This window comes from Pollachius pollachius (assembly GCF_949987615.1).
Source record: "Pollachius pollachius genome assembly, chromosome: 7".
Lineage (NCBI taxonomy): Eukaryota > Metazoa > Chordata > Actinopteri > Gadiformes > Gadidae > Pollachius > Pollachius pollachius.
This window is the reverse complement of record NC_136940.1, coordinates 11,268,543-11,295,345: the sequence shown is the minus strand read 5'-3', so window position 1 is coordinate 11,295,345 and position 26,803 is coordinate 11,268,543. Positions and strand designations below refer to the sequence as shown.

At 43.4% G+C, this 26,803-nt stretch overlaps 1 protein-coding gene across 1 annotated transcript in view; it reads right to left on the bottom strand.

Annotated features, from left to right (window-relative positions):
- The window catches only part of ror1 (receptor tyrosine kinase-like orphan receptor 1), a 122,928-nt gene extending 103,921 nt beyond the window's left edge, over nucleotides 1-19,007 (bottom strand). The window contains exon 1 of the mRNA XM_079739375.1: nucleotides 18,679-19,007. Coding sequence (XP_079595501.1) covers nucleotides 18,679-18,784 — 106 coding nt within the window. The 5' untranslated portion in view covers nucleotides 18,785-19,007. The remainder of the gene's footprint in view (nucleotides 1-18,678) is intronic.
- Nucleotides 19,008-26,803: the final 7,796 nt, after the last annotated feature.

Here is a 26,803-nt window from a genome sequence, read left to right as displayed (position 1 = left end):
AAGTACATCCATCATGAACCTATAAAGATATATTCAGTTCCCCTACTCTCCCCTTCTCTCCACTCCCCAACTGTGTTGCCCACACTGCCTTCCCCTCCCCACCCTTAAAAAATAATACAAAGGTAAATTATTCTCTGTGACGAATCGAAGCAGAAAAAGATAAAGATGAAGCAGTCCGGAACAGCTTGTGAGTCAATGTTCCATCCTGCCGAGGAGGACTGGAGTCTCTGGGTGGATGCCAACAGGCTCTACTCTGTTAATGTACTGTTCTGTAGAGTGGTGGTGGTCAAGGTGGTGGTGTGAGGGGCGGCCAGCCTGGCTTGGGATTTACTGTGTTGGAGGGGGGGGGGGGGGGATCAGAACGGGTAGACGGTAGTTAGTGATGCAATACGGTGTGGATGGAGCTGGATCTCAGTCGGTAAGCGCATGATGACCACACACACACACACACACACACACACACACACACACACACACACACACACACACACACACACACACACACACAGGTAAAACGATCATTCTGTGTAAGCTGGGATCCAGACGTGTATCCTATGGGAGATGAAATCACTACGACTGCACAACTGTATTAGTTAGCCTCGCAACACACACACACACGCACACACACACACACACACACACACACACAAAAGGCACTGGTGGTCTCAAAAGCAGGGAGAAGGACTCCTCTTCAAACTTGTAGTTAAACAAGCTATGATATAAACGTGTGTGTGCGGTTGTGTGTGTGTGTGTGTGTGTGTGTGTGTGTGTGTGTGTGTGTGTGTGTGTGTGTGTGTGTTAGCCACCTCTGAGGTCGCGAAAGTCCGCTTCCCCCCCCACCCCCTCACCCCCATGTGTGCTCACCAGCTCCCCTCTGGCTGGCTGTTTACACAAGGAGGTCATTTTAATCAGGCGAATACCAGGCCACCTAATCTATGGGTCTTTGCCTGAGCATAAACAGAGGATATCCCAGGGCTCAGCCGGAATCACATACCTGGAGTCATGGAAAAGTCATTTCTAGAGCCGACCCGTGCATTTCCATAACCTTCTGCCCCCTGCATGGACACCGTTGCTATACTGGTCCTCTCACCTCCGTCCCCCTCCCTCACTCTCTTTGTCTCAGTGCAACTTTATTTTTTTCATCCTGGCCTCTTTTCTACCCCTCTCGCTCCATCTTGTTTTGGGGTTTTTATCGTCTCTCTCCCTTAATAGCACGGCTGTTACTGTAGGTCATTTTTCCATCATCCTTACGATAAGCTTGCTTAGCTTGTACAGAGACCAAGTAGCAGGCATACACGTGGCTAAACATGCACATATAAGTGGCCAATATAGAACTAGAAAATGCATTTCCTGCAGAATATACGGTGAGTGCTGTAGTGCAAATTGAGGTTGAAAATATGTTTTAGTAAAGCCACATTGTTTAAGACATAAAGAAATGTTAAATGGCTTAAATGAAGTGAAGGGATTTGAACAGATTTTAAATGGAGCAAACATGCACACCATTACATTTGGGAACAAATATAGTGAAAAGTTAAACCGATAGCTAATGTGATCAAGTTTTCAAACATTTGAGATAAAAAAGAGATAGCTGAGCTGAGGCTTATACAAAGCAGGTATGAAATTAAACTGTTAAACTGTGATTCTGAAAAAAGTATAAATGATATAGAAAATCTGTAGATATAATTGAAGATACAAATGTGTTGATTTGATAAATGTTTAAACAAAGGTTAACGGTTAAAAATTGACCAAGTTACGAAGTCTGAAGTAGTTGAAGTGTCAGAATGGGCGGACGGCTTTTGCCGCCCTCCCATTTAATTCCATTGTAAAGAATTATATTTTAAAAATAGAATATCTTTAAAAGTTTTAAATATAAAAAAAAAAAAGAATAGAAGCGCGTGATTCCAAGATTACTTGAACCTTTTAAATTGGAATGGAGTCTCTGGGGACATTTTTTGAAAGGAGTAGGTTCCCAAAGGTTGTAGAGAATAATAAAGAATAAAACTTAAGTAGTACAATAGTTGGGAACTGCATGCAGCACTCACCTAATTTCACACACACACACACACACACACACACACACACACACACACACACACACACACACAACTCCATCTCTCTCCACATCTCCCTATAGCGAGGGTGAGGCCAGCCAGCCAGACCTCTTGTCAACAAGAACGAGGGGAGGAGTGTTTAGGCAGTCTGGTTCCCTCACGAGTGGGTTTTTTTTTTGGTTTGGCTTTCTCTAGGGTTGTGCATTGTTTGATGGTTGTGGGTCAAATATCTTGCCACTGACTTGCTCACCCTTAAGTAATGAAATGGTACTTGTTTATCTTTAAGCTCAATATTACAAGTGCAACTTAAAACGGAATGGTCAGAATATAGAGGACTATCAAAAGATGGATAGGAAATGTTTTGGGATAATTCAGGGCACAAAAATCGAATACAACTTGGAGGCAGACATGCACAGAAGTATCATTCTGAAACTGCACTTCATGACATAAGCGTGGTATGTCGTTTAAGAGGGCAGTATCCTTCATGCAAAGAATTAGTGCAGCGAGGTCGAATGAACAAATTACATGATTGTGGAGAAACTTGACAAAAGGTAAACCTCAATCGAATACACAAAAATCGAATACAACTTGGAGGCAGACATGCACAGAAGTATCATTCTGAAACTGCACTTCATGACATAAGCGTGGTATGTCGTTTAAGAGGGCAGTATCCTTCATGCAAAGAATTAGTGCAGCGAGGTAGAATGAACAAATTACATGATTGTGGAGAAACTTGACAAAAGGTACACCTCAATCGAATACACAAAAATCGAATACAACTTGGAGGCAGACATGCACAGAAGTATCATTCTGAAACTGCACTTCATGACATAAGCGTGGTATGTCGTTTAAGAGGGCAGTATCCTTCATGCAAAGAATTAGTGCAGCGAGGTCGAATGAACAAATTACATGATTGTGGAGAAACTTGACAAAAGGTACACCTCGCCCAAACTGCTGTTTTGGCAATTCTTGAACCTCAAATATATATATATATATATTTTATTCTTTTTACCCAAATCTCTGAAGATATTGGCATGGCAAACATTGCTTGTGATTAGTCAGTAAGGCAAGGTGGCCGTGATTTAGTCTTCACAAATGGAACGTTCACTGACCAAACCGATACCACATCGAGTATACAATTATTTTGTCTGCTAAAGAATTTTTCCGGTCTCGGCCAGCAGAAATAAAATCGACTTCCTTTGATGTATGCAGACTATTTTAGGTTGTAGAAAGAGAGATTCTGGCCCTTATTCTCAGTTATGCTATGAGTTAAACAAACGGTCTCTGCAAGTAGTACACTGAAGGACTTCCTGTGAATGATAAGGCTATGATATGGTCAGCCTCTTATCACACATACAGCCAAACATGTGTTACGGTAGGGGTCCAGCTATTATGGCAGCATTCTTATCACTGTTGCTGGTTGTGTGAGTGTGTGTGTGTGTGTGTGTGTGTGTGTGTGTGTGTGTGTGTGTGTGTGTGTGTGGCGTCACTCGAGTGGTTGCTGGAGTCGTGTCCTGGGGCTAGTACTATTTCAGGGAAAAGCCTCTTGTCCACCTGCCCCTATCAGTGAAGTGGTCTGAGACTCTGAACGACCGGACCACTGGAACCACACACACGTCTGTCTGTATTCAAAAGTAGGGTTTCAGTGTGGTCCGGATGACTAATGTGGGCGTGTATGTGTGAGTAAAATTATAGGAGTGAGTGGCAGAGAGACACAGACAGAGAGACAGAGTGAGACAGAGAGAGCGAGAGAGGCAGAGACCGGGAGAGACAGAGAGAGCAACGATAGACAGTGAGACATAGACAGAGCGAGAGAGAGACCGAGAAAGAGAGAGAGAGAGTCAGAGACAGGGACACTTGGTGTTGATTCAGACTGTATACATCTCATCCCTCCAGATGGGCTCCAGTAGCTTCCCCCTGCCACGGCTTGCTCTGAGGCAACGAAACACGAAGCGGGGCCATGCAAGACTTGAACCAAAAAAAGCTTGGAAACCAACACATCATCCATGGCAACACACACACTCACACCAACGCAGACGGTACTGAAATCTCGGTACACATCCTTTCCAAGCATTCCTCCACATCATGCCAACACACGCACACGTCACACACACAATAGCGTCTTTGTACCGCTCAACTGGATGGGGCTCGGCCTGCTGGGGAATCACCTGCCGTGGGCATCACGTGGGAGACCAGGTTGTGGGCAGCCTAGGCCGTATTCTAGTCATTTTTAGAGCTGAATTTCTGAGTCAACGATAATATTGTAGATTACGCATACATACATAAACCACAGCGAAAGGAGCAAAAGAACATGGCAGTGTTGGAGAAAGATTACTTCAATTTTATTTTTTTCACTTTTCGAAAAAAAAAGAAAAGGGGGTCCCATGGTCTCCGGTCGCAATGAGGAAAACACACAGTAGACATGACCACACTGAGTAGAGATGACCTAGGACTATTACAGGGCTATTCCCCGTGGATGGAGAGAGACGGTCAAGGATAATGTAGGATAATGTGAGGATTATGAGAATGTATGCGCCAGGTGGGGGGGAGGAAGACTAGGGGGAGGGGGGGGGGATATCATGATGGATTATTTGCAAGAAAGGTGGAAGGCTTCCTTGCTGGAAACTGTACTCTCCATGAGGCAGATAACCAGGTTTATAAATTTGGAGACGAGGGGAGCTGTGAGATATTAGGGTGTGTGTGTGTGTGTGTGTGTGTGTGTGTGTGTGTGTGTGTGTGTGTGTGTGTGTGTGCGTGTGTGTCATGGAACACCTGGCTCCTCTTAACCTCTTCTGCCTGTCTTTCTGCTTGAGCTGCCTCTTTCAGCCATCCCTCAGCTCCCAGCCGACCCACACCCTTGCTTCCTTTCACGCATGGGACGTCCCACAGGGTGAGGAGGGGGGGGGGGGTTGCCTTCATTTCCCAAACACAGTGGGGCCTGCAGGAGCTTGAGCTTGGAGGGGGGGGGGGCGGAATTTAGGGAGGCCTCCTCCTGAACCACCCGGGGATCCAGCCCATCGGTCAGGCAAACCCCACTCACCTCCATCATGTCTATTGTTGCACTCTGTTAATCACATCCACCTGTTGGTGCTGCTTTAGAATACCCATGAGTATCTGTTGTAACCTATTAGGGTAAGGACTGTTTTTAAGATGCATGTAAAGTGTCTTTGTGAACATTGATAAGCGCTTCATATTAAATGTATTATTAACTAGCACATCAGTATTATGATCTCTCTCTCTCTCTCTCTCTATCAGCTAACTGATGAACCCTGGGTCTCTGGTGTTAGGTCGGGAGTTATTCACTTGACCCTAAAGAGGACCCCACTATTCAGTCCCACCGCAGCCATGAACAACCCGCCCCTGCTCCTCTTCTCAGCCCCGGTCGCCACGCCTCACAAGAGCATAACCCCTTGCCCCATTGTCCCCCGGCTGCACTCACTTGTTTGCTCGCCTTTCCATTGTATTTGCTTGTTTGCTTCACTGAAGTGCATGTGGATGAACTGGCATTACAGTCAGTCATCACACATGTAGGAAACATCACTGTCCGTGTTACAAAGGGCGTGTATTCTTATGCCCTTACACCTTGACCCTCCTTGCATCGCTCACAGTTTATTTGTCCAAACTATTTATAGTTATGTAATATTGTATAAATATTTGCATATTGTGATTGATAAGACTGCATTCCCTTTTAGCGTAAGGAAAGATATGCTCTTTTGTCTGTGCCTCCTCATTGCTCATGGCAGGAATGGAGAGAGATCCGCCACTGGTTTCGGCAGGTGTTGCCGCTTTCAACTCGCTACAATGTGGATACAAGTGGAAGAAACCCCCTTTGAGAACAGGGTAAGAGAACTAAGACAACACTGAAAACAAATCTGATAATTTAACGGGAAACGGCAAAATCACGGGACAGACAGTGACGCAGTGTTTTCATCTCACAATGTATATGGAGTCAAATTATTTATTTTTCCTCCCCAAGGTGTGCATGTAGTTAACATTAGGGGTGAGGTCATCCCTTCACCCTAATTGTTCTGTATCTGCGCAGGAAGTTATCCCAATGGCAACCAAGGCCCAGAAAACGTCCATCCCTTCAGTACGGTGCTGACTGCGGCCGCTGCAGTATTACGTTATGTTTGGCCCCAGGATGATGCTGACAGAACACGCCAGAAGAAAGCCAGGAGATTCCATAAGGTTACAGTCATATCGGGGGGGGGGGGGAAGGGACAAACAGAGATCAACTGCTAGGGAGAGGCCGGGTGGGAGCTGGGCATGGAGAACCACAACCGGCGAGTCTTGTAAGATTGAGTTACAAATTAAGTTAAACAAATACTTAAATGTTTCCTTCCATTTGGGTAGGTTACGTTGCGCTCACATTGGCTCTAAAACATGTGTCACAACGAGATGTTATTGCCCTTCAGTTCCCCAGAACTCTCTCACAATGCGCACGCAACACACACACACACACACACACACACACACACACACACACACACACACACACACACACACCTCATCAGTCTGACAACTAAAGGTTAGTGCTTCTAAACCTACATAACAAAGCACATGTGACCGCCATGGCGTTTGATCTGCATCCCGTAGAATTCCTCCCGCACCGAAAATCCTATCTGACATGTTTGCCGCTTTTTGTTCCCTTTCATCTTGTTTATTCTGCACCCCTGTGCCTCCCTTCTTCTCCTCCTTCCTCCTCTTCTCTACCATACTCTCTCTCTCGGGGTCCTGCTGTGTATAGTTTATGATTTGCTGATAGGGCCACAAGCTTGTATGCAGGCCAAGGCCTCAGGGAAAGGCTGCTGAGACAAAAGCTGCTCTTCAGCTCTAGGCTCTCTCTCTCCCCCTCTCTCCCCCCTCTCCTAGAAGGCAGAAATATGTTGGCAAGCGGTTGGGGGGCTGGAACGGGAACATGGGAGGTGAAAATGACTTTACCTGATAAGGAGGCTTTCATGTTATTCACACATAGCCCGAGTCAGTTTTCTGCTTTTGAAGATGCCGTCTTTCCAAATGATGAAAACATAATTACGCTGAAGCAGCAACGACTTTGTCTTTGGAAAGTGATACAATGTTGTACATTTCATTTACTGATTTGCATTAAACAACAGGTATTTTAAAAGGCTGTCATTATCGTCATGTGCTTCTCAACGTGTAGGAAAGTAAACAACAAGTGAGGAGGCTCACTTGTTGTTAACAAAAACAACAAGTGAGCCTCCTTTGTTTAAAAATTGCCTTCAAGTTTTAAATTGTACCATTTATTTTAAAATCTTTCCTGCTTGGTAATGCTGGCATAGAAAGCCACCGATACGGTTTAACAGTCTCTCCTCAATCTTCTCAGCAGACATATCTATTTCAGCCTCAGAACAAAATGGAGACCGATCCAAAACAATACATTCTGCGTCTCCTCAATGTCTCCTTCAGAGATAATTTGGGCGTGGATCAGTGGCTATTTAAGGCATTTGTTGATGTTGAAAATAATAACAAGCACAGTCACACAGACGGTCAAAGATAGGTGGATGATAATGATTTTCATGCGAGAAAAACTGAATGTGATTTGTTAGATCCGATATGCAAGTTTTATTGACTCTGGGAGTAATGCTTTTAGTGCGGGAATGCACATGCGACTATGTCTCTATACAAAAGACATTCCAGGTGGAGGATTTCTTAAATTGCAGCTGGGAGTATTCCCCCCTCATTTACCAACTATGAAAAAATGAATCCCGCAGGCCGCCAGATGTGACAGAAGGCCCGCTCACCCACACCCTCACAATAAACACAAACCATTGCATTTACTCACATCTGTGTGACTGTGCTTGTGTGTTGGACTGCGCATGTGTGTTGGACAATGCATTCTGTGCGTGTGTGTCTCCATCAGTCAAATGCAGATCCTTATCACTCTGAATCTCTTTCCCATTCAAATGAACGCCAGGTGACTGATGTCTTGTTCTGAACCCATGGATTCCTGGCACTGGTAGATTAATCACCTCAAGAAAATCACTAGTTTCTCTCCCTTGCTGAAAGGCACATTACAAAACCTTTCTCTGGTATTTGATAGCAGTTGTAGCCAAGTGGCTCAACCTGTTGATTTTGGTACCCCTGTTGTTGACCGCAATACAACACATGATACAAACAATACTATATCACACTGTGTCACAACTCCCAATCCCCTATTAGTCTTTAAATGGGCTTAGTTATATCTGATAATCACTAGAACACCCAAATCCTGCTTGAATGTCTCACAGGTAATGAGCCCGGACGTGCAATAACAGCCTTGCTGTTCTTGGCAAAAAAACGAAACATTGTATGAAGCTGGTGGCTGAGAGAGCGGAGAGGTGCAGTGCACGGGGCCCCCACAGCCCCGTACCTAGTGCTGGGGTGTATCCCCATCTGTTGTTCCACACATATCTCGCTGCACTGTAAAACCACAGGCTGCTAATTGCTTTCACATTACATCGCCGCTGAAGGGGATGTTGGTGGCTTTCCAAGACCACCTTGGTAGCACTGGGGGTGGGGGGTGGGGGCTGGGTGGGGAGGGAGACGACCGTATGCAAACATTCGGCAGCCCCACACTTCTAGCACGCTACGCTGTGGTCGAGTCGGGATTACGGGTAAACATGTAGGTGGCTACGCAACCAAGAGTCAAACACTTCATTGCTAGTATATATAAATAAGAATCTGTTCATGGAGAATAAGTAGACCATGGTGTTGTAAGGAAACTTGCACCAAATGTGTGCTAAATTGCTAAATGGCTAACTTCTTGACACTACAACTCTTTCTATTTAGATTACTTCGTTAAAAGTAGCCAACAGACAAAGTGACACTCTAAGCTAAGGGTTAATTTAATTAGCATGAGGTCAAACTTCACAGATGTGCAGCTGGCAGGTAAACCATTTAACAAACATAAGCCAACACACAACTACATTAGTAGTTGTGTGGCATTATTGTGTTCACATCATGTCCATGTAGACGCGTCAACTGATTTGTTACATCACACTGATGTTATCATTGTCAATGAATTTAGACACACACACACACACACACACACACACACACACACACACACACACACACACACACACACACACACACAGAGTCTCTTAATGGACCATTCACCCTTGGGGATCAAAAAGAAAAGAAATGTCAGCCTGTAGGCATTACTATTTAGCAAGTATAAGTCTGAGAGTTACTAGTCTATCACCAAAAATGTGTATTTTTCATAAGCAATTTCCACTGTGACATAGTGGCTGGTCATGTCTGGTGTGGTTTTTACCCTCCTTACTGATGGGTAATGGACTCTTGTGGGCTGAGATTAGCACTGGCTAGCTTAGCCGCGGGGAGGTAAAGCAAACAGGGGGCAGGATCGCGCAAGCCTAAGCCTCTTATACTGGCCCTGCGGAGGAGCAGCTCATTGACTTCTGATGGGGATTAGGGTGGAGAGGTGTCACAGACCAAATGAGCAGCTCTCCAATATACTGACAACATATTCATATCCCCTTATCGGATTACGCACGTTGGCAGACATATGGGTTTTGGGATCCCTTCTCGTTTGTGCATATATAAGTTTTTATGCATTCCCAGAAGGATCATTTGATTGACATGCCTTGCACACCCATAGCATGGATCCAATAAGGTCCACAGCCTTCTCTGTCCCTCCTTCCACCCCACCAAATGCCCTTCCTCTCTCCCTCTATCCCTCTTCAGCAACAGAAGCAGGCCGGTGGACTTTCATTTCCGGGACGGCTGACATCAATGTTCTGACAAACTCGGAAGATAAGGATGGACAAAGAAAGGACATTTAAAAAGAGGATGATAAAATGTGTGTGGCAGATGGATCTAGACTGTTAATAATTGATTCATAGTTGGAGCTGGAAGTATGAGGACCGACGTGTGTGTGTCCACTACCAGTCAACTTAAGTTTGTGATTCATCCAACACTGAACAACAGACCCGAATTAGCTCCAGCTTTCATAAGATTCCATAAAATATCTGCCTCAAGCGGAAATATCAAGGCAGAAGTGCAGAAACTATGTTCTACTTTATAATCCCATCATTCCCTCTCAGAATGGAGGGGGGATCAACAGAGAGCCAACCACTACATTCCCAATCCTTGCAGAAAAAATGCATAAATTATAGTCATGAACATGCTGCTTGTCAGGAATTTCGCCGAATCATATCCATAGTTCGGAGCACACACCTTTTTCAAGTTACGAACAAAGACAGAGTGGAGCATGTAGGGATCTCTCTTCACAAGAGACAGATTCCTGTTCTTTGATTGTACCCCCTGATCCCTCTCTCCCATCCATAACACACACACACACACACACACACACACACACACACACACACACACACACACACACACACACACACACACACACACACACACACACACACACACACACACACACAGCGGTCCTCATACTTCCAGCTCTCCACACTTTCCTCAGGCGCGGCCTTCAAGACTGCCATTGGTTTCCGGAGTCGCGCAGAGAGCTATTCTGCAATGCTGACTCAATGGTTTTAAGGGGTTTTTTTTGGACCACACGGGTCATCATGCCATGTCTGACAGGAAGTGACAACTTCTCGTCCGACCCGGGGCGGCTGAGCGCCACACGTGAGCGCGGTTTCTCCAGAGTGAAGTATCGCTTGGCTGCAGCAGGCGGCCCGGCAGTTGTGGCCGTGGCCTCCTGGGATTAGCATGGCGGAGATCCCCTTTACACCAGATTACTGGGTCAGTATGGTCACCACGCATTTAGAATGGATGGCAAAAGAAAAGTGGGATCTCAGCTTGGAGGAATATGATACCCTCAGCCAGTGAGCCAAGTTCAATTACGGTTATCCGAGGGGAAGGATGGCTTCTGGATGGTTTGGGAGGTTTTCTCGGATCAAAAGAAACATTGAAACATTATTTCATCGAAATGGTAAAATTTTGAAAAAAGTATCTTCTCCGTTTCCAGGGATCTAGTTGACCATTTCCAGTCCAGCTGAGAGCAGTCGTCATTGGCATCATCTATGATGGCTAATATCATAAGCTACAGCAGCATGTTGAACCGAAGCGAAGAGTTGAGCTAGCAGGGTCCCCAAGCCACAACTGAATGTATAGTTTCTCAACTCCAAAGCTATGGAAAAACACGATTTTGCCTTTGGGGGGTATTTCACGAGCAGCCCCTCGTCATGGATCACAAAGGCTCCAGAAGCTATTTGCCTTTGATGCCGACATGTGGAGACATGTGTTGCTCAAAGTGTCTGATGATAAAGGAAGCTTTGTGCCCAGGAATAGAAGCACAATACCATGACTCGGCTGTGCTCAACCAATAGGAAGCGTTTTTTTGGATCTCTGGGAGGAAACGTGAGTGAAGCACGCAGTGCAAAAGAGCAGGAGAGCGAGATGTGGGCCAAACCTCTCCAGACTATTGTGTGATTCAAGTGGCTGGGCAAACAGGGGCCAATGGTTCAGGGAGGCACCGGCTGTGTGGGAGCCGTCTGACAAAGCAAAGGGCCTCGGTTAAACAAACAGGACAAGTCTGGCTCGTGGCGGGGCGGCCGCGAGGACTCTCTGGGAACAATGGCCGCCCTCCGCATTGATGCTCAGAGACATGGGTCAAGTCACTTTGAGTCCCGATCACTTCCCTTCAATCGCGGTGAATTCTCTTTGAATCCTAGTAAATTCATGTCGAAAGTGATACAACAGAACTGTTAAAATGTATTTTAAAAAATTCCTCGATTTTTATTGTTCTCATTAAGTACTTAGTTCTTAAGAAGGAGATTGGTCTTGTTAGGTGGGACTGGGATCAAAAATAAATTATTCCAATAAAGTACTCCCAAATAGATCACATACAGGTTGAAAGGATTTAGACTTTTGATTTCCCTTTGAAAACAATGGGATTATGACACTTCAGGGTTAAACCCTCATGTCGTTCCTCCTCTAGTGGTTCCTTGTATTTGGTGGTCTTGTTGAACCAGCAGTTTACACTAACTTTTTGAAGAAGAACTAATCTTCAAAAGACCAGAATTTCGTTTTGCAGCACTGCCACAGGATTATGGTTCCTATGGCTACTGATCATAATTATCGAGCCGTAAGAAAAAGCCAAAACAAATCGAAACATTTTTCAGAATGCTGAATACACTAATGTCCTGACACCCAGGATAGAAGTACACACACATCTGCACACACGCAGACTTACGCAAAAGGGAAACTGTGAGTTATCTAATGCTTAACATAAATCATACGATTGCCCGTAAAATCACATTTCCTGCCTTCTAAACATCTCAGTTTTAATAGTTCTGTGAGGAGGGAGAAAGTGCTTTTCAACTGCCGTTTTCCACATTAAAAAGCAGCACAGGGATGGCGTGCCATGTAGACTATATCATTACAGTCAGACAGCAGGAGCAGCAGCGGGTAATTGAACCAAATAAACAAGCAGGAACAAGAGAAAGACTTGAGAGAGGGAAGACAAGAAAGACGGAGAGAGAGTCATAAGCATTTGTGATGTGAATTTATGAAAAATGACATGGGATGATGTGCTATTAATAACTGCACAGCGAGGAGTTAATACACATGTCAGCAGAGCTGATGGTCCGATGGCTACCTGGTGCGACCATTAGGGAACTGTCAGAGAGAGAAATCAGAACCTCCCGGCAGGCAGATATGTACAAGCACACTTCCAGGGACACTCACTTTTGCATTTAACTGAATCTCAATGTCGGTAAGAGCTCACAAGCATGAAGTTGTTTGAGGTAATTGGGTGTTTCAACCACATGGAGGGCTTCTACACTGCCATATGAAGGGATAATTGTTGCATGTTTTACAGAGTAGAATAGAAGCAATAGCAAAAGTAGAAAAGTTACATAGTGCAGGTTCAACGTCACTACAGGTGATGGCCACTACTAGCCAAAGTAATGGCCACTAGTAGCCAAAGTAATTGCCGCAACTACTAGCCAAAGTAATGGCCACTACTAGCCAAAGTAATGGCCAGCACTTCTAGCCAAAGTAATGGCTACTAATACTAGCCAAAGTAATGGCCACCACTGCTATCCAAAGTAATTGCCACTAATACTAGCCAAAGTAATGGCCAGCACCTCTGGCCACCACTGCTAGCCAAAGTAATGGCCAGTAGTTTCTCCCCAGCATGGGAAATAACCTCTCTGCCTCCCCTTTGCTTATGACGTGCCTCCTAAATATAATAAATAAATAAGTAACGTGTTCATCATTTTGGGTTGATCTTTCAGACGGTTTCCGCACAATATTCCATGCACAAAAAAGCCTACTTCATTTGGAGAGCCTACTTCATTTTATATTTTTAGGCTGGTCAGGTATTTATTTATTGGTGGCCCGGTTGGTGTGCAGAAAGAGCCGGTTGTGGCGAAGAGCGAGATGGGCCGTATCCAAGATCCTTAATGCAATTCAACAGGCTCTAGATAGATATGTAGGGGTGATTTGAGAACCCCCGCGTTTCAAACACAAAGGGGCGTCCTCGCGGCAACGCCATGGTAACAAGACTGGAGCAGGCAGGGGCACGGGACAGGAGGAACGCCGGAAACTGTAGTTAAGAAATGCATTAATCATTCATATCTCTCTTATTCCCATGTGCAGAACTTGATATTAAGACACAATGATATTGGTATGTTCGGCTTATTGCATGACCCTTGATCAAGTGTTGGGGGGGGGGGGGGGGGGGGTAACTATTATAATTGCCGTAAGAATCGCTATTCTTATCTTCTATGATTCTGAATCTATATACTCAAATCAAGCCTCGATTTACAATCGGGAATCATTTTGAATTGAGTATCTATTTGGAATCTAGTCGTGAACCCATGAATCAAAAACACTGTTGCTCGGTCATCAAAAACACTGGATTAACTAGTGGCCATCTAACAGTCGGGAGAGTAGGATCACCCAAACAATTACACAGAGCTGTGCATAAAACATATACAGTAAAAATCAATGTCCAATGTCCTCAATCTTTGTGATTTACTGTTTATGGATTTTACAACAGATTGACTTTGTTTTTTTTTTGAGGCTCAGCTTCTTAGCTGACATTAAATTGCAGGAAGGCTAGCGAAGGGGGGGCGGGGTCATTCTTGGCCTCAGCTTGTGGTAGTAGATACTTTATCAGTCGTCTCAAACGAGGGTCTGAGTGAACTTTATTTAGCCCTCAATGAATCAACGCCGGCACGAGAAAAATAAAAAAATTGAAGGCTAAACAGAAACAATTTTTTTTTTACAAAGTGTACCCCATGTGCAGCTTTGAAGTTAAAATAGGCCTTTGCCTGTTAAAGTATATGGCATTAAAATATGGAGGATAAAGAGCTCTCTTCTTCTACTTCAGAGTTGTCTCCGGGTGGAATCGCAGGGCTGACATGTTATCAACGCATTCCAGCCACTGAGTCCAAACAGGGTAAACAATAGGGCCATTTGACTCACGCATCTCAGGCGACCGAAACACAGTGCTAACCTTGCCATCACCGGGACGCTAGGACATGAAGCACTCAATGATAGCGGTCATGTGCTACAGCAGTGACAGCCAGGAAAAGGGCCAAAGCAATTGGTTTTCTTCATTCGACTCAAGTACCAACAATGTTCATTTGAATTCCATTTTCTTTTAGCATTATTATTATAATTATGACCGCCTTATTATGTTACCAAGCACCCGTTTAAACATATCATTTTCAATTACCTTCTGCACTTAGTCCTACATGATGAATCTGGAAACTAATTGTCTGGTGGCCGTACATCTGAGTCTCTTGTAGCAGATTGAATAGATTAAAAAAATGATTTATCCCTGTGTCAATTAAACGTTTAAATATCATCAGATAATAAAAGGACAAGGCCAGGATGCAGATGCAGAATCTCTGCTTATATTAAAAAAATGATTTTAATAACGTGTTTGTTTTTTCTGTTAGTACTGTATATAGGTGCTTTTAGAAACCTTGCCGTTGGCTGTTTTTTGGATGTGGCATGTTTGTCTTATGTGGCTGAAGCATCGGTGATAGCCCAAGCCAATGTTCCACTTTGTGGGACAATAAAGTAAACCTCCAATCTTGAACATCAATTAAAGAATTAGCACAGGACATCCTCCCAACAAGCCCGCCCCCCGGACGCATGTTGAACCCGGGGCAGAGGGAACCCATGCATGACGTGCCTCGTAACAAATATAAAGTAGGTAATGGCTGATCCAGGCTGCCATGGTTAAGTAGCTCTGATTTTTTAAATAAGTAACATGAAACAGTGCTAAGGCGCATGATGTACGACCGCGTGCTGATTAACCCCACCGTCTGCGTTCCCCCACTTCTTTTTCACACACTCTAAAACTGACTGCTCTGTCCCAAAAAAAAATAAAAAAGTCAGCTTGCTCGGTTTTACATCTGTTTCAGAAATAAAGACAGCCGTCGCATCCATCAGTGTCTGCCGAAAGCTTTTAGGGATGATCTCTGGTGGGCGACCTGAGAGTTTGCAGCGGGGGAGAGCGAGAGAAGGCATTTTTACACTGCAACGCCGGTACAGTCTCAGCTTGACATGCCCTGCAACTTCACTGTCTTGCCTGTTATACCGAGGGGTATAATCCCCCTTCGTAAAGAAGGTGGTTTCCTTGGAGTAGTCGGGACTACGCACGGAGATTAGACCTCTTTTGAATAATTTGCATACTCTGAATGTTTTTATTTCTTAATTAGTCAAGCCTGTCGCAGACCAAATGAGTATATATCTGAGTGTAGGCTACAAACGCAATTAACTATTTACAACCTATTGACCTATTAACTATTGACCACTTGTTTTTTATCCTGACAAAAGCCTCGTAAGGAGGTTCCTCTGGTACTTCCTCGTAGATCGCACCATCTTTCCCTGTTTTTGTTAAATGTGACTGCATCACCTTCTCTCCCATGATGGTCAGCAGCTTGCAGATTGCACCTTCTCTCCAGTTAGAACTACTCATGTTGCTATCGCTGCGTTGTCTCTGTTGTAGGGACAACGCAGCAAGACCCAAGTCCCGCCCCTGGAACCGTGAAGCTGTCTAATTGCATTTACATGAAAATGAAACCGCCAGTATGTGTAGGGTCCGAGAAGGTAAATTGGGGTGCATAATCAAGCCGGTATATTACCTCAGTCAGTGTAAATGCGCGGACCATGCCAGGAAAAAAGGCGAGCGTAAAATGGAATATTTGGCAGTGTGAAAACGTTTAGAGAGAGAGAGAGACAGACAGACAGTGATAGAGATAAAAAAGAGAGACTGAGACAAAAAGACAGAGACAGATAAAGAGAGAGACAGAGAGAGCCAGGGCTTCATTTCAGAAGCAGAGCTGAGACATCTAGGTGACGATATAGGTGCAACCTAGCTGGCCTGAGCCAGGCCCCAGCAGGCCGCAAAGAGAAGGATGTTCAAATGTTCACCGGATTACCTGAAGCAACAATTGCACACTAGTCTTCAGTGCTAATTTGCATACCTACTAGTCATTTGAGAGCTAGTTATGTATTGATGCAACAAAAATATAATAGAAGTTCCTCCATGGCTAAATAACGTGCAGCAAGTGCAGGGAGAGAGCAGAACAGCCTGGTTGGCTGGGAGGGTTCCCCACCCCAGAGGTAAAGTGCCATTATTGTCAACAGCGTGCCTCTGGTGCGTACGGGCGGGAAACAACCTACTTGATTTATAGCCAGAGTTGGTGAACAAGGGTGATTGCATTCAGATAAGAACATTAGTTTGAAAAAGCCTCATAAAGTTAGATGTAGCCATCTACATAAAATCAAAGGTAACACTTTACAATAAGGCTTCATTTTTTAAACATTAATCAACATTAGTTAATGCTCTACAAGCATCAACGGTTATTATTATTATTAACAGTTAACTAATGTTCTAGTATTAATGTAATAATGGTGTTCATGTTATCTAAGGTAATGGTGTTCATGTTAACTCCGATAATTATATAATTATAAGATAATTATGTATAATAATTTATACCTAATTTAAAGGGTGACTGTTAACCCTAACCATAACCCACTAACCCTAACCCCTATGCTAATGCCGTATAATAATGTTTATAACTGCATTAACTATGTTGATTAATGGTTAATTGATGTACCCTTAGTGGAATTTTGTTTTTTCCAAAACAAGGCTAAACACTGCTTCCCATCGGTAACAGACTAGAAAAGGATAGAAGCATACATGGATCCCTACTGGTGCAGTAGCCAGAGACTCAAAGAGCAGCCTAAAACACGGTACCTAAATGGCGGAGTTGTGGAAGCTGCAAAGACGGCTGGTTTTCTTCTACTTATGGCCATGTTTTACCTCCCCAACGTAGAGAGTCGGGGGGCCGAGATCCACAAAGAGCTTAAGCCCCCTTTGCCCCATTGTTGTTTGATTATGCCGCACTGTTGAAGCTACAAACACATCCAAGACATTTCCCTTTTGTTTTTTTAACCTGCTTGGGCAGCACCTTCGAGTTATTCTGGATTGTTCTTCTCAGCCTCACTTGTGTGTCACTGAAGTTTAAAGTTTCTGCTTAACGACTCCATGTAAAATCAAGTGGAAATGATAAAAGGGCAAATGTTAATAGATTTCACGGTGCTGTAAGGACAGGGTCACAAGAGTTCAAACATGTTTCCCCAACATCTATTCAACAATTAAGAGTCAAGTGTGACAAACAAAGTGATTGTGCTTCTCTACATAGCAAGCATTTAAAGTAGTTATTTTATAGAAAGTATAGATACCAATACCCTCATCAACACCATAAGCCTGGTCAATAATCTGTTGAGTTTATCATATATATATATATATATGGGTTCAGAATGGAATACGTTTTTAGAGAATTACAGTGGATTAAAATTCCAGTCAACCTCCTCAGCGAGAGAGATACTGGAAGAAGATAAGAAGAGGGACAAGATGAGGTCTCCGAACCAAGGTCTCCGAGAGCCGGACCGCGGGTCCGTATCCGTGGGCTCACTTCAGTATGAAAGAGGCCTGCCAGTGAATAACGGCCACAAGCATTCAGGGAGCACAAGATAATCCAAACAAAATCTTAAAAAATAAAAACGTGTAAATCACTAGCCATCTGGAACGTTTTTTTCCTTCTGTTAAACAAACTTGAAAACATAAAAACATACTGAATTCCTATATTTCTTTAAGATTGACCAATGCATACTTTTCTTTGCGTAACAAATCATGTTGAGGCCTACTTTTTCTAAAACCAGATAGTATCTTATTCATTGGTTTAACCCATAGACTATATAAAATTATTTAAACTAAGCTAAACAAATGCATTGCAAATATGTTGAGGCATGAATGTTAAGGGCACCAACACAATAGCCATCCAGCTGAGAGAATCAGTGTTATTAAAAGACCCATTGTCTTTCTATGGAGTTAAAAAATGTTGAATGGTTTTTCCTTGGTCCCTTACGGCGCACAGGCTTCAGAGTACAAACAAAAGATCATCTCAAAACGATGGGTCATTTGCATGAGACTAGTGGAGCCTGCATGCTGCCACTCATATACTGATTAGTTTTAACATAATTTCCGATTAGTTCAATTCATTTTTTTTAAATGTGGTGCAATGGTCTGCCTAATAGGCTACACATGGAGAGGAGACTGCAAAGAAGAACATGAATCTGGAAAAACATGTAGCTCTCTTACCTGTTGCGCCTAAGTCTTGAATAATTTGGAGAAACACAACAGCCCAAATAACTTTTGCCTGACATCTCCGCAGATGATGGGTCCAGGTTTCCCGATTTGGATACATTCCTCCGGATCAGCGCTAACGGTAAGTCCCTTTTTCACATCCACTGCATCAGTCAAGCACACGTGCAAAAAAGAAAGTTCGTGTAACGTCAACTAAAAAAACACTCAACACTATAACTCGCGTCAAATATCCCGGTTGTTTAACGTACAGAGCGTAGACACCATTAGAAGACGAGGGATCTCCCGGTGATAATGTGAACCTGAAGAAACAACCAATGCGTATTCTTCCTCGTATGTTTCTCCCCGCGCCTCTTTCTATTCTCGACTGTCTAGGTCCCAAACTATCTCCCCCACCTCCGCTGTGAGAAAGTCCTTCGCGGGACGACTTGCGCCCAGCGCCACCTGGCTCTGATTAGGATGCGATGCGTCGCCACCACGCGTCCGTTACAGGAACTGCCACGAAACGTTTGTTTCAACAGTTTCAAAGATGTCATATATTTCGGCAGGGGTCACAGGGTAAACGTCCCCCATAATATTTAGAACACATGGATCTCCCCAATACAAATATGAAAGAAGCAGTTTAAGTCATTTCTATATCGAAATTGACATTGCTACACCATTGAAGTAACGTCACATCAAGGTAATTATGTGAATAAGGTTGAACAATTGCGCCAAAGCGATATCATTTCTTAGCCTCTATTGATCCTTACCCTGACCCTGTCTGCGAATCAACTCAATTCAACCCTGAGACATCATCAAAATGTCTGCTGGGCTGTATTTGTTTATTATGAAGTCTTTAACGGTACGTTGAGTTAGTCCTTTTTTTTCAGTTTACAAATGACATCAGCTGCAACAAGAACCCTGTATACAGCTTCACAACATTTCACCTTCTAGTTTGACCTCCGACCCCAAGAATTTTTACAACCCTCAGTCTGTCCTTTCAAACAGGAATTCCAAGCAGCCAAGTAGGCTCATAAGCCCCCTCTGACCAAAGAAAGGTATGGATAATGATGATGGATGAAGATTATGATGAATTCACAGTGTCTGCGTTTGGCATATCCAACCTAGTAAATCATCATTCTTTGATCAAGCGAGTAGCGAGGACTGAAACAAGTATAACCTGAATCATCTTGATTATCACTGCACTAACGCACACATGCACGCATGCAAAAATATGCACTAACACGTAAGGACATCAGACAAACCAAGGCAGAAACAAAGGCATACGCGCACACACACACACACACACACACACACACACACACACACACACACGCATACACAGACAGACACATGTATGCACATCTGCATGCACACTTGAGGACACATACAAACACCAAACACCCACAAAAAGATATATGCCCCCCCCCCCCCCCACACACACACACAAACTTGCACGCCTGTGGAATTTCACTCACTGATTATCACTGCACTATAAGAGTTACATATTTGTTTAATAATATTAATATGCATTATTAGTTTATAGCTTACATAAGTTTATTCTTTCTAATGCATATTAATTTAGGTTTTATTATGCATACTAGTTTATTCATTCTTGTGCATACTAGTTTACTCACTCTTATGCATACTAGTTTATTCATTCTTATGCATACTAGTTTATTCATTCTGTGCCATTAAGGATACACTGGCGTTACATCTTGAGTGTGTCCACAAGCTTGGCAAAATGGCTGCCAACTTCTCCTACAGATGTGTTGAAAGCAGGCAGTAAATTCCCTACCCACAGGGATCAATAAAGACTCTACTCAACGTACTCCATTTTGTATGGCCGACTTCAAGTCTTCCTTACTGTAAGCTAATGCATTCCCTTCTCTGATGTTTCTCATCTGAACAGTGATGAAAGTTGAGCAGTTTGGTAGCTGGTTATTGATCGCCGCTTATATCTGATCAGAACCAGGAATGTGGTCTCGTCACACGATTGTAACATAAATAGAGAGTGCAATGTTTTCACTATTGATGATGATGATGATGGGGCATTCATGGTTTCTCAGAAGGTAAGAAAGTTTGGCTGATGTTTGTCAGCTAGGAGTTTTTTTAGTCAAGAGAGAGTTTAAGGAACTGTCAATAGGCAAAGCTCTGGTTGAAACTGGTTACTATGATATAGACAAACACACACACATACACACATATAAACACAGACATGGACACACACACACACACACACATGCAGCTTCATTGGTTGCGTAGTTGAAAGGTTACAGTTTTTTCTCTGATAAGAAAAGGTCTCCATAGTGCTAAATATATGTGTGTGTGTGTGTGTGTGTGTGTGTGTGTGTGTGTGTTTGTGTGTGTGTTTACGTGTATCCAAGCAATGCAGCACATTTGACAACAAAGAGATCCTGTCTGCCAAATGAGGGTCGCATCACACCGAGATCGAATGAAATCATTCCTGACTGATTACAATTGAATGGAACGTGTGGCATGATAAACACCACATGTCCTTCTTTTTTTCCTCTCAATCATCTCATTTGAAATAGCTATTTAAGCAGGAGAATGTCGGGTGTTTTCATTCTGTAGCATGAAGACTCTCAGAGCTGGATGGGATAGGGGCTGGGGGGGGCTGGGGGATTGGTGGTGTACACGTGGCACCGATTGAGTGCTGCAAATATCTCTGACGTAAGAGCATAACAGTTTTTCATCTCTTTCATCTCTTGTAAGTATCGTGGTTTGATGGTGCGTGGGTAAGTTATTGTTGTGGTTAGATGGTGTGTTGACTTAATGTGTTGGGTTGGTTAGTGTGTTGGGTTTGTTAGTGTGACGGGCTGATGTGGTGGGCTGGATAGTGTGTTGGGTTTGTTAGTGTGTTGGGTTTGTTAGTGTGGTGGGCTGGTTAATGTGGTGGGTTAGTTAGTGCTGGGCTTGTTGGTGTGTTGGGTTTGTTAGTGTGTTGGGTTAGTAAGTGTGGTGGATTACTTAGTGTGGCGGACTAGTGTATTGAGTAAGTTATTTAGTTGGGGTCTCTTCTGGGGTGAGTTAGTTAGTGTGGTGGCTTTGTTATATAGCAGGCTGATTGGTGTGATGTGTTAGTATTAGTGTGGATTAGGGTGCTGGAAGGTCTCTTTGGAAGACCGGAAGCCTCGTTGCCCACATCAACAGATGGATAGATGCAGATATGGAGCCCCTGGGTGAGGGAGAGGCTGACTGGGAGATCTCCATAAGTAGAGGGGAGGAGAGGAGAGGCTAACAAATGTGTTAGCACTTCTCCAATCAGCCACGCTAACACGGGACGGTTTCCACCTCCATTCAACTTTTGTGTCTCTACCCCTTCCCTCCCTGCCCCCATCATGCCTCTCACTCTCCCTCCTCATTGACCGCTCACTGCCCCATCTCTGCACTCACTCTCCCCCCTGATCGACCCCTTACTGCCCCATCTCTCAACTCACTCTCCCCCCTGATCGACCCCTTACTGCCCCATCTCTGCACTCACTCTCCCCCCTCATCGACCCCTTACTGCCCCATCTCTGCACTCACTCTCCCCCCTGATCGACCCCTTACTGCCCCATCTCTGCACTCACTCTCCCCCCTCATCGACCCCTTACTGCCCCATCTCTCAACTCACTCTCCCCCCTCATCGACCCCTTACTGCCCCATCGCTCAACTCACTCTCCCCCCTCATCGACCCCTTACTGCCCCATCGCTCAACTCACTCTCCCCCCTCATCGACCCCTTACTGCCCCATCTCTGCACTCACTCTCCCCCCTCATTGACCCCTTACTGCCCCATCGCTCAACTCACTCTCCCCCCTCATCAATCGATTTGCCTCAATCGAAAATTGAGGCAAATATCTGTGTAAACATGTCAAAAGTCTTGGTGAAAGCTGTAGCCCACATATATCAACATACTCTAAGTTGTTCACAATCATTCCAGATTTACTTCTTGTTTCTTCTTGATTTGTTAGGTGTTCGGTGTCTCATGCATCTTTCAACTGTGGAAACCAAATTCCTCTGAGGACAATAAGGACAAAGGACAAAATAAAAATCAGCTGGAATCAAAATCTCTCAATGGGAATGTGTGAAGAGCAGGAGTTCACCCCTGGTATTTATGTGAGATATATACTTTTAATGGCCTTGCATTACAGAATAAATAAGGATATTGATAGCACATTGTATGCATTATCGAGACCATGTCTGCAATTCGAAATTAAGCCTATTTTGTCTACACACATGACACCCTGACAGAGATGTTTATGCATATTTGATTTGATATTTAACAGTTTGGCAGTGTGCTCCAATATCTTCTGGGTGGTCCTCTGTTGCTAACCAAATGTAGATACATTAGTATGTGAGTGACAGCTCTCTCCTGATGTGGTAGTTAGATATCAGATACCTGTACACTTGTCCAAACCTTCTCAAAATACTAAAATGACAATATTATTTTTTTAGAAATAGACATATGGCCAGCATATAATCAATGAAATCGGAATAGATTTAATCAAGATTATACGAGAAACAGATGACACATTTTCCCATAAACAACAAAAACATTTGAGCTGTGTTTGAAATGAAAGTATTGACTGTTTGTGTATCTCTAATGTTGTAACCTTTATTTTATCCAGATAAAAAACAATACAGAACAGTTTCTTATTTTCAATGTTGATCTGGTCCAAGAGGCCCCAATAGGAGTACAGATAAAAATAACAAATACACAAATGAAGGGATGTGTGTGTGGTGTGCATGTGCGTGTGAGTGCGAGCAGATGTATGTGTCAGGGTGGAAAAAATAAATTAAGATGTGTCGATGTTATATTGTGTGTGACGGGTGTATGCAAGTGAGAAACTGGGGAATCAACAGGATCAACTAAAATATTGTTAAGTTTCTGCTTGAAGGCAGACTGTGACGTAAAAGCTGTAAATTTGATTGTCTTAAATGGTGTTCCAGTCAAAAGCTGCTGCAAAATTAAAGGAGTTTCGGCCGAAGGTAGTCCTGGATTTGTGAGTTTGCTAAACTCAGACTTGTGCAGTAAATGCTTCTGGAGAGATGGAGAAGGGAGGAAAGATAAGACGGGTTTTGCCCAGGATGGTCTTATAAATGAACTGGAGCCAATGCCGTAGTCTGCGGGATTGGAGGGTGGGCCAGTCCACCAGTTTGAAAAGTTCACAGTGGTGTGTATTAAAAGTAGCATTGGTGGCGAAGCAGATAGCTGAATGGTGAACACCGTCGAGTTTGTGGAGTGCTGTTTTTGAAGCCATTTTATAGATTATGTCACCATAGTGAAGGGTGGGCAGGATGGTCATCTTTACAAGCGTAACGACTCTGACCAAAGGAATGTCTTTGGTCAACAACTTGCTAAACCATTGAAGAAGGGAGAACCATCTCTGTTTTAATGGAAAGAATGCCATGAAACTGATGTTCATTCAGTTGGACAATGCAATAATGGGAATTCGTCCAAACCAAAGCACCCGAGTCCACCAGAACGATGAGCATACTGAAAGCATGTCCGGAGGACAGAGAATTTCTCTATCCGACCCTCAAGCCCATTGACTCACAGAGTTCAAGTTCAACTCAATTTGAACCTAGATACTTGCAGAGAGGATGTTGTCTTTCTTTTATGACAATGTCTGCTCGAAAAGAAACAACTTGACTGTTGAAACATAAACCCATTGGAGAATCAATAAAGTCACGGTCTGCTTAAACAGCAAAGACAAAGAGTATTTGATCGAAATCTTTCACTTATCATGATTTCAAATTCCCAAGAAAATAATAGGGTTCCAAAAAATGATGTCTCAGCCAAAGTACAACTAGTGTCTCATACCCAACATGTGCAGCCTTCAGGCCAGACCCCAATAGAGTGGATGAGGGGGCTCCTCCTCCTTCTTGTGCCTGTTTGTTACATAACAGAGTGACTTATGGTTGTACTTTATTTCTTCTTTTGATTTTGTATTGTGTTCTGTTCTACAGTATCTTACCAAAATAAAAGCCTTGTCAGCCATGGGTCAATTCTGGATGTTCGGACCTCATCACGGTTAGAACACAGATCAGACAAGCGGTCACGCTCTTTTCTTTTCTTTTCCATCTTACTCCCCGACTAGCAGGACAAAACTATAAGACAGTAAATACAAAGAGTACAGGGGTAGCATCTTTCTTCAACTTTACAAACATGATTTAAAGTTGAATGACAAAAAAGATGAGAATGATTTTGGGTTGTGCATTCTAGAACACTTACTGGGACTTTTCGGGGCTGGATTTCGGTTCTGGCACAGCTTGCATTCGGGGGAAAACTCCTTGACCCGGTTTATGAAAAGTTTAAAGTTAATGCTTGAAAAAAGAAAAAAGGGATATCTAATAAACCCATGTAGACCTAGGCTCATCGGCCATACCATGGCGCTGCCAGAACAGAACAAATGGGCAGGGTTAACAGTGACTACAAGGATTATATAATTGCAATGAGCGAAATCAAGGGAAAACAGTACTGCCTACAGCCCTAACCTCAGCTCCAGCATAAGGTTCTAATGAAGGAATCCTCTGACCACTAATCCTCTCCACTTAATTGCACATTAGATGCTGAAAAAACATGCTGCAAGGCTGAGCATTGACCAGAACTGAATGTATATGGTGTGATCTTTTACTAGTATGAATATTAGTATTGTATTTTTGTTTCTTTTTTACTATCCATACCGGTAATTACAATTCCAACCTTGCTACCATATAATATAATGGACCGAAAACAACCAACTAAATATATATATTTTTATAAGACTTCACTCACATGTTTTTAGAATTGCCTGCTCTCCTCAGAGCTACTTTGTTGGTATATTCTGATGGATCAGGGGTTGTCCGTACCAGATCTTATCCATTGTTCCCAACCCATAGGCGGTAGAGATTAACAGGACGCTCAAAAAAACCTAAACAAAACCAGTGAGCTCCCCGCCAAGCAGCATACGGACATCTGATGGCGGGCGACCAGGCGGGCTTAATGTAAGCCTTGTTGTGATTACCTGACGTAACGACAGCCAATCAAAATACAAGCTGGTAGCCATTACTGGTGCTGGGGAGACTTCCCTCACAATCACCGTGTCAGCATCCCAGTGCTGGAACAATGCAGTGCCTTGAAAGCTTTCTTTTTCATTTAACCCCCTCCACGGCCAACCCTACCACCACCCCTCTATAGATTTTAATGCACACCACTACCCCAGAAGTGGGTGGAGGGGAGATCTTCAAAGCGGTTCCACATCCTACCTGCCAAATCCAGTATTAGTAATGGACGACAGAAGGCCTTTAAGGTCTGCTGCTAAACGGCACACAGAAAAAAGAACTGTTGGAAGCTGCTTACAGAATATCAACCGATGTTCTTCAAATAAACTGCCCATTAAAAGCTTGTTTGAGTTTCTAATATTTGTAAAAAATAAAGAAAATATAGGTTGTTTGTGTAACCTCAGGTAATAAATGTGGTTGCCCTTTTAATGTCCAAGTAAAAGTCTCCATACATGTCTGAGAAACGACAGTAATAGGCCAATCTGCCATTTAACATGCTAGACGTTTGTTTTGGACAGATAGCTGTCTGCGGGTAACACGTTACTTTGAGGTGGTGGACACTATAAATGACGGTGACATAATCCGAAAGTGTGTGTGTGGGAGATATTTTAAGAGATATTGTAAGAGATCATTCTTAGAAAAAGTGATGATACTAATAACAAATATAACCGCAAGCGGTGCTTAACAGGGTCCGAGCAAAATTAAAAGTCAAGAACACACTAATGGAAGATATATAAATATGAAATATAATTATGAAGGAAAGATGTTGATGAAGATGTAATGCAATACTGTGGCTCTGCTTTCAAGTGAGCTGCAAAGCATTGGCCAAATGTCATGTTGAGCTTGTTCCTGATGCTATTATCTGGATTCAAACTCTCAACCTAAGGATCACTTGTACAAGTCATTATCCCATTGAGCCACTGATAAACCTGAACTGCAGCCTCATTCACATTGTCAAAATGTCTATTGATAAGCATATAATATCCCGAAAACTCCAAGAACACATTTCTCAAGTGAATTGAGGGCTTTCTTAAAAGCAAATACCTGAAAAATCTTTGAAATTCTGGGGAAATTAAACATTTGTAGTCAAG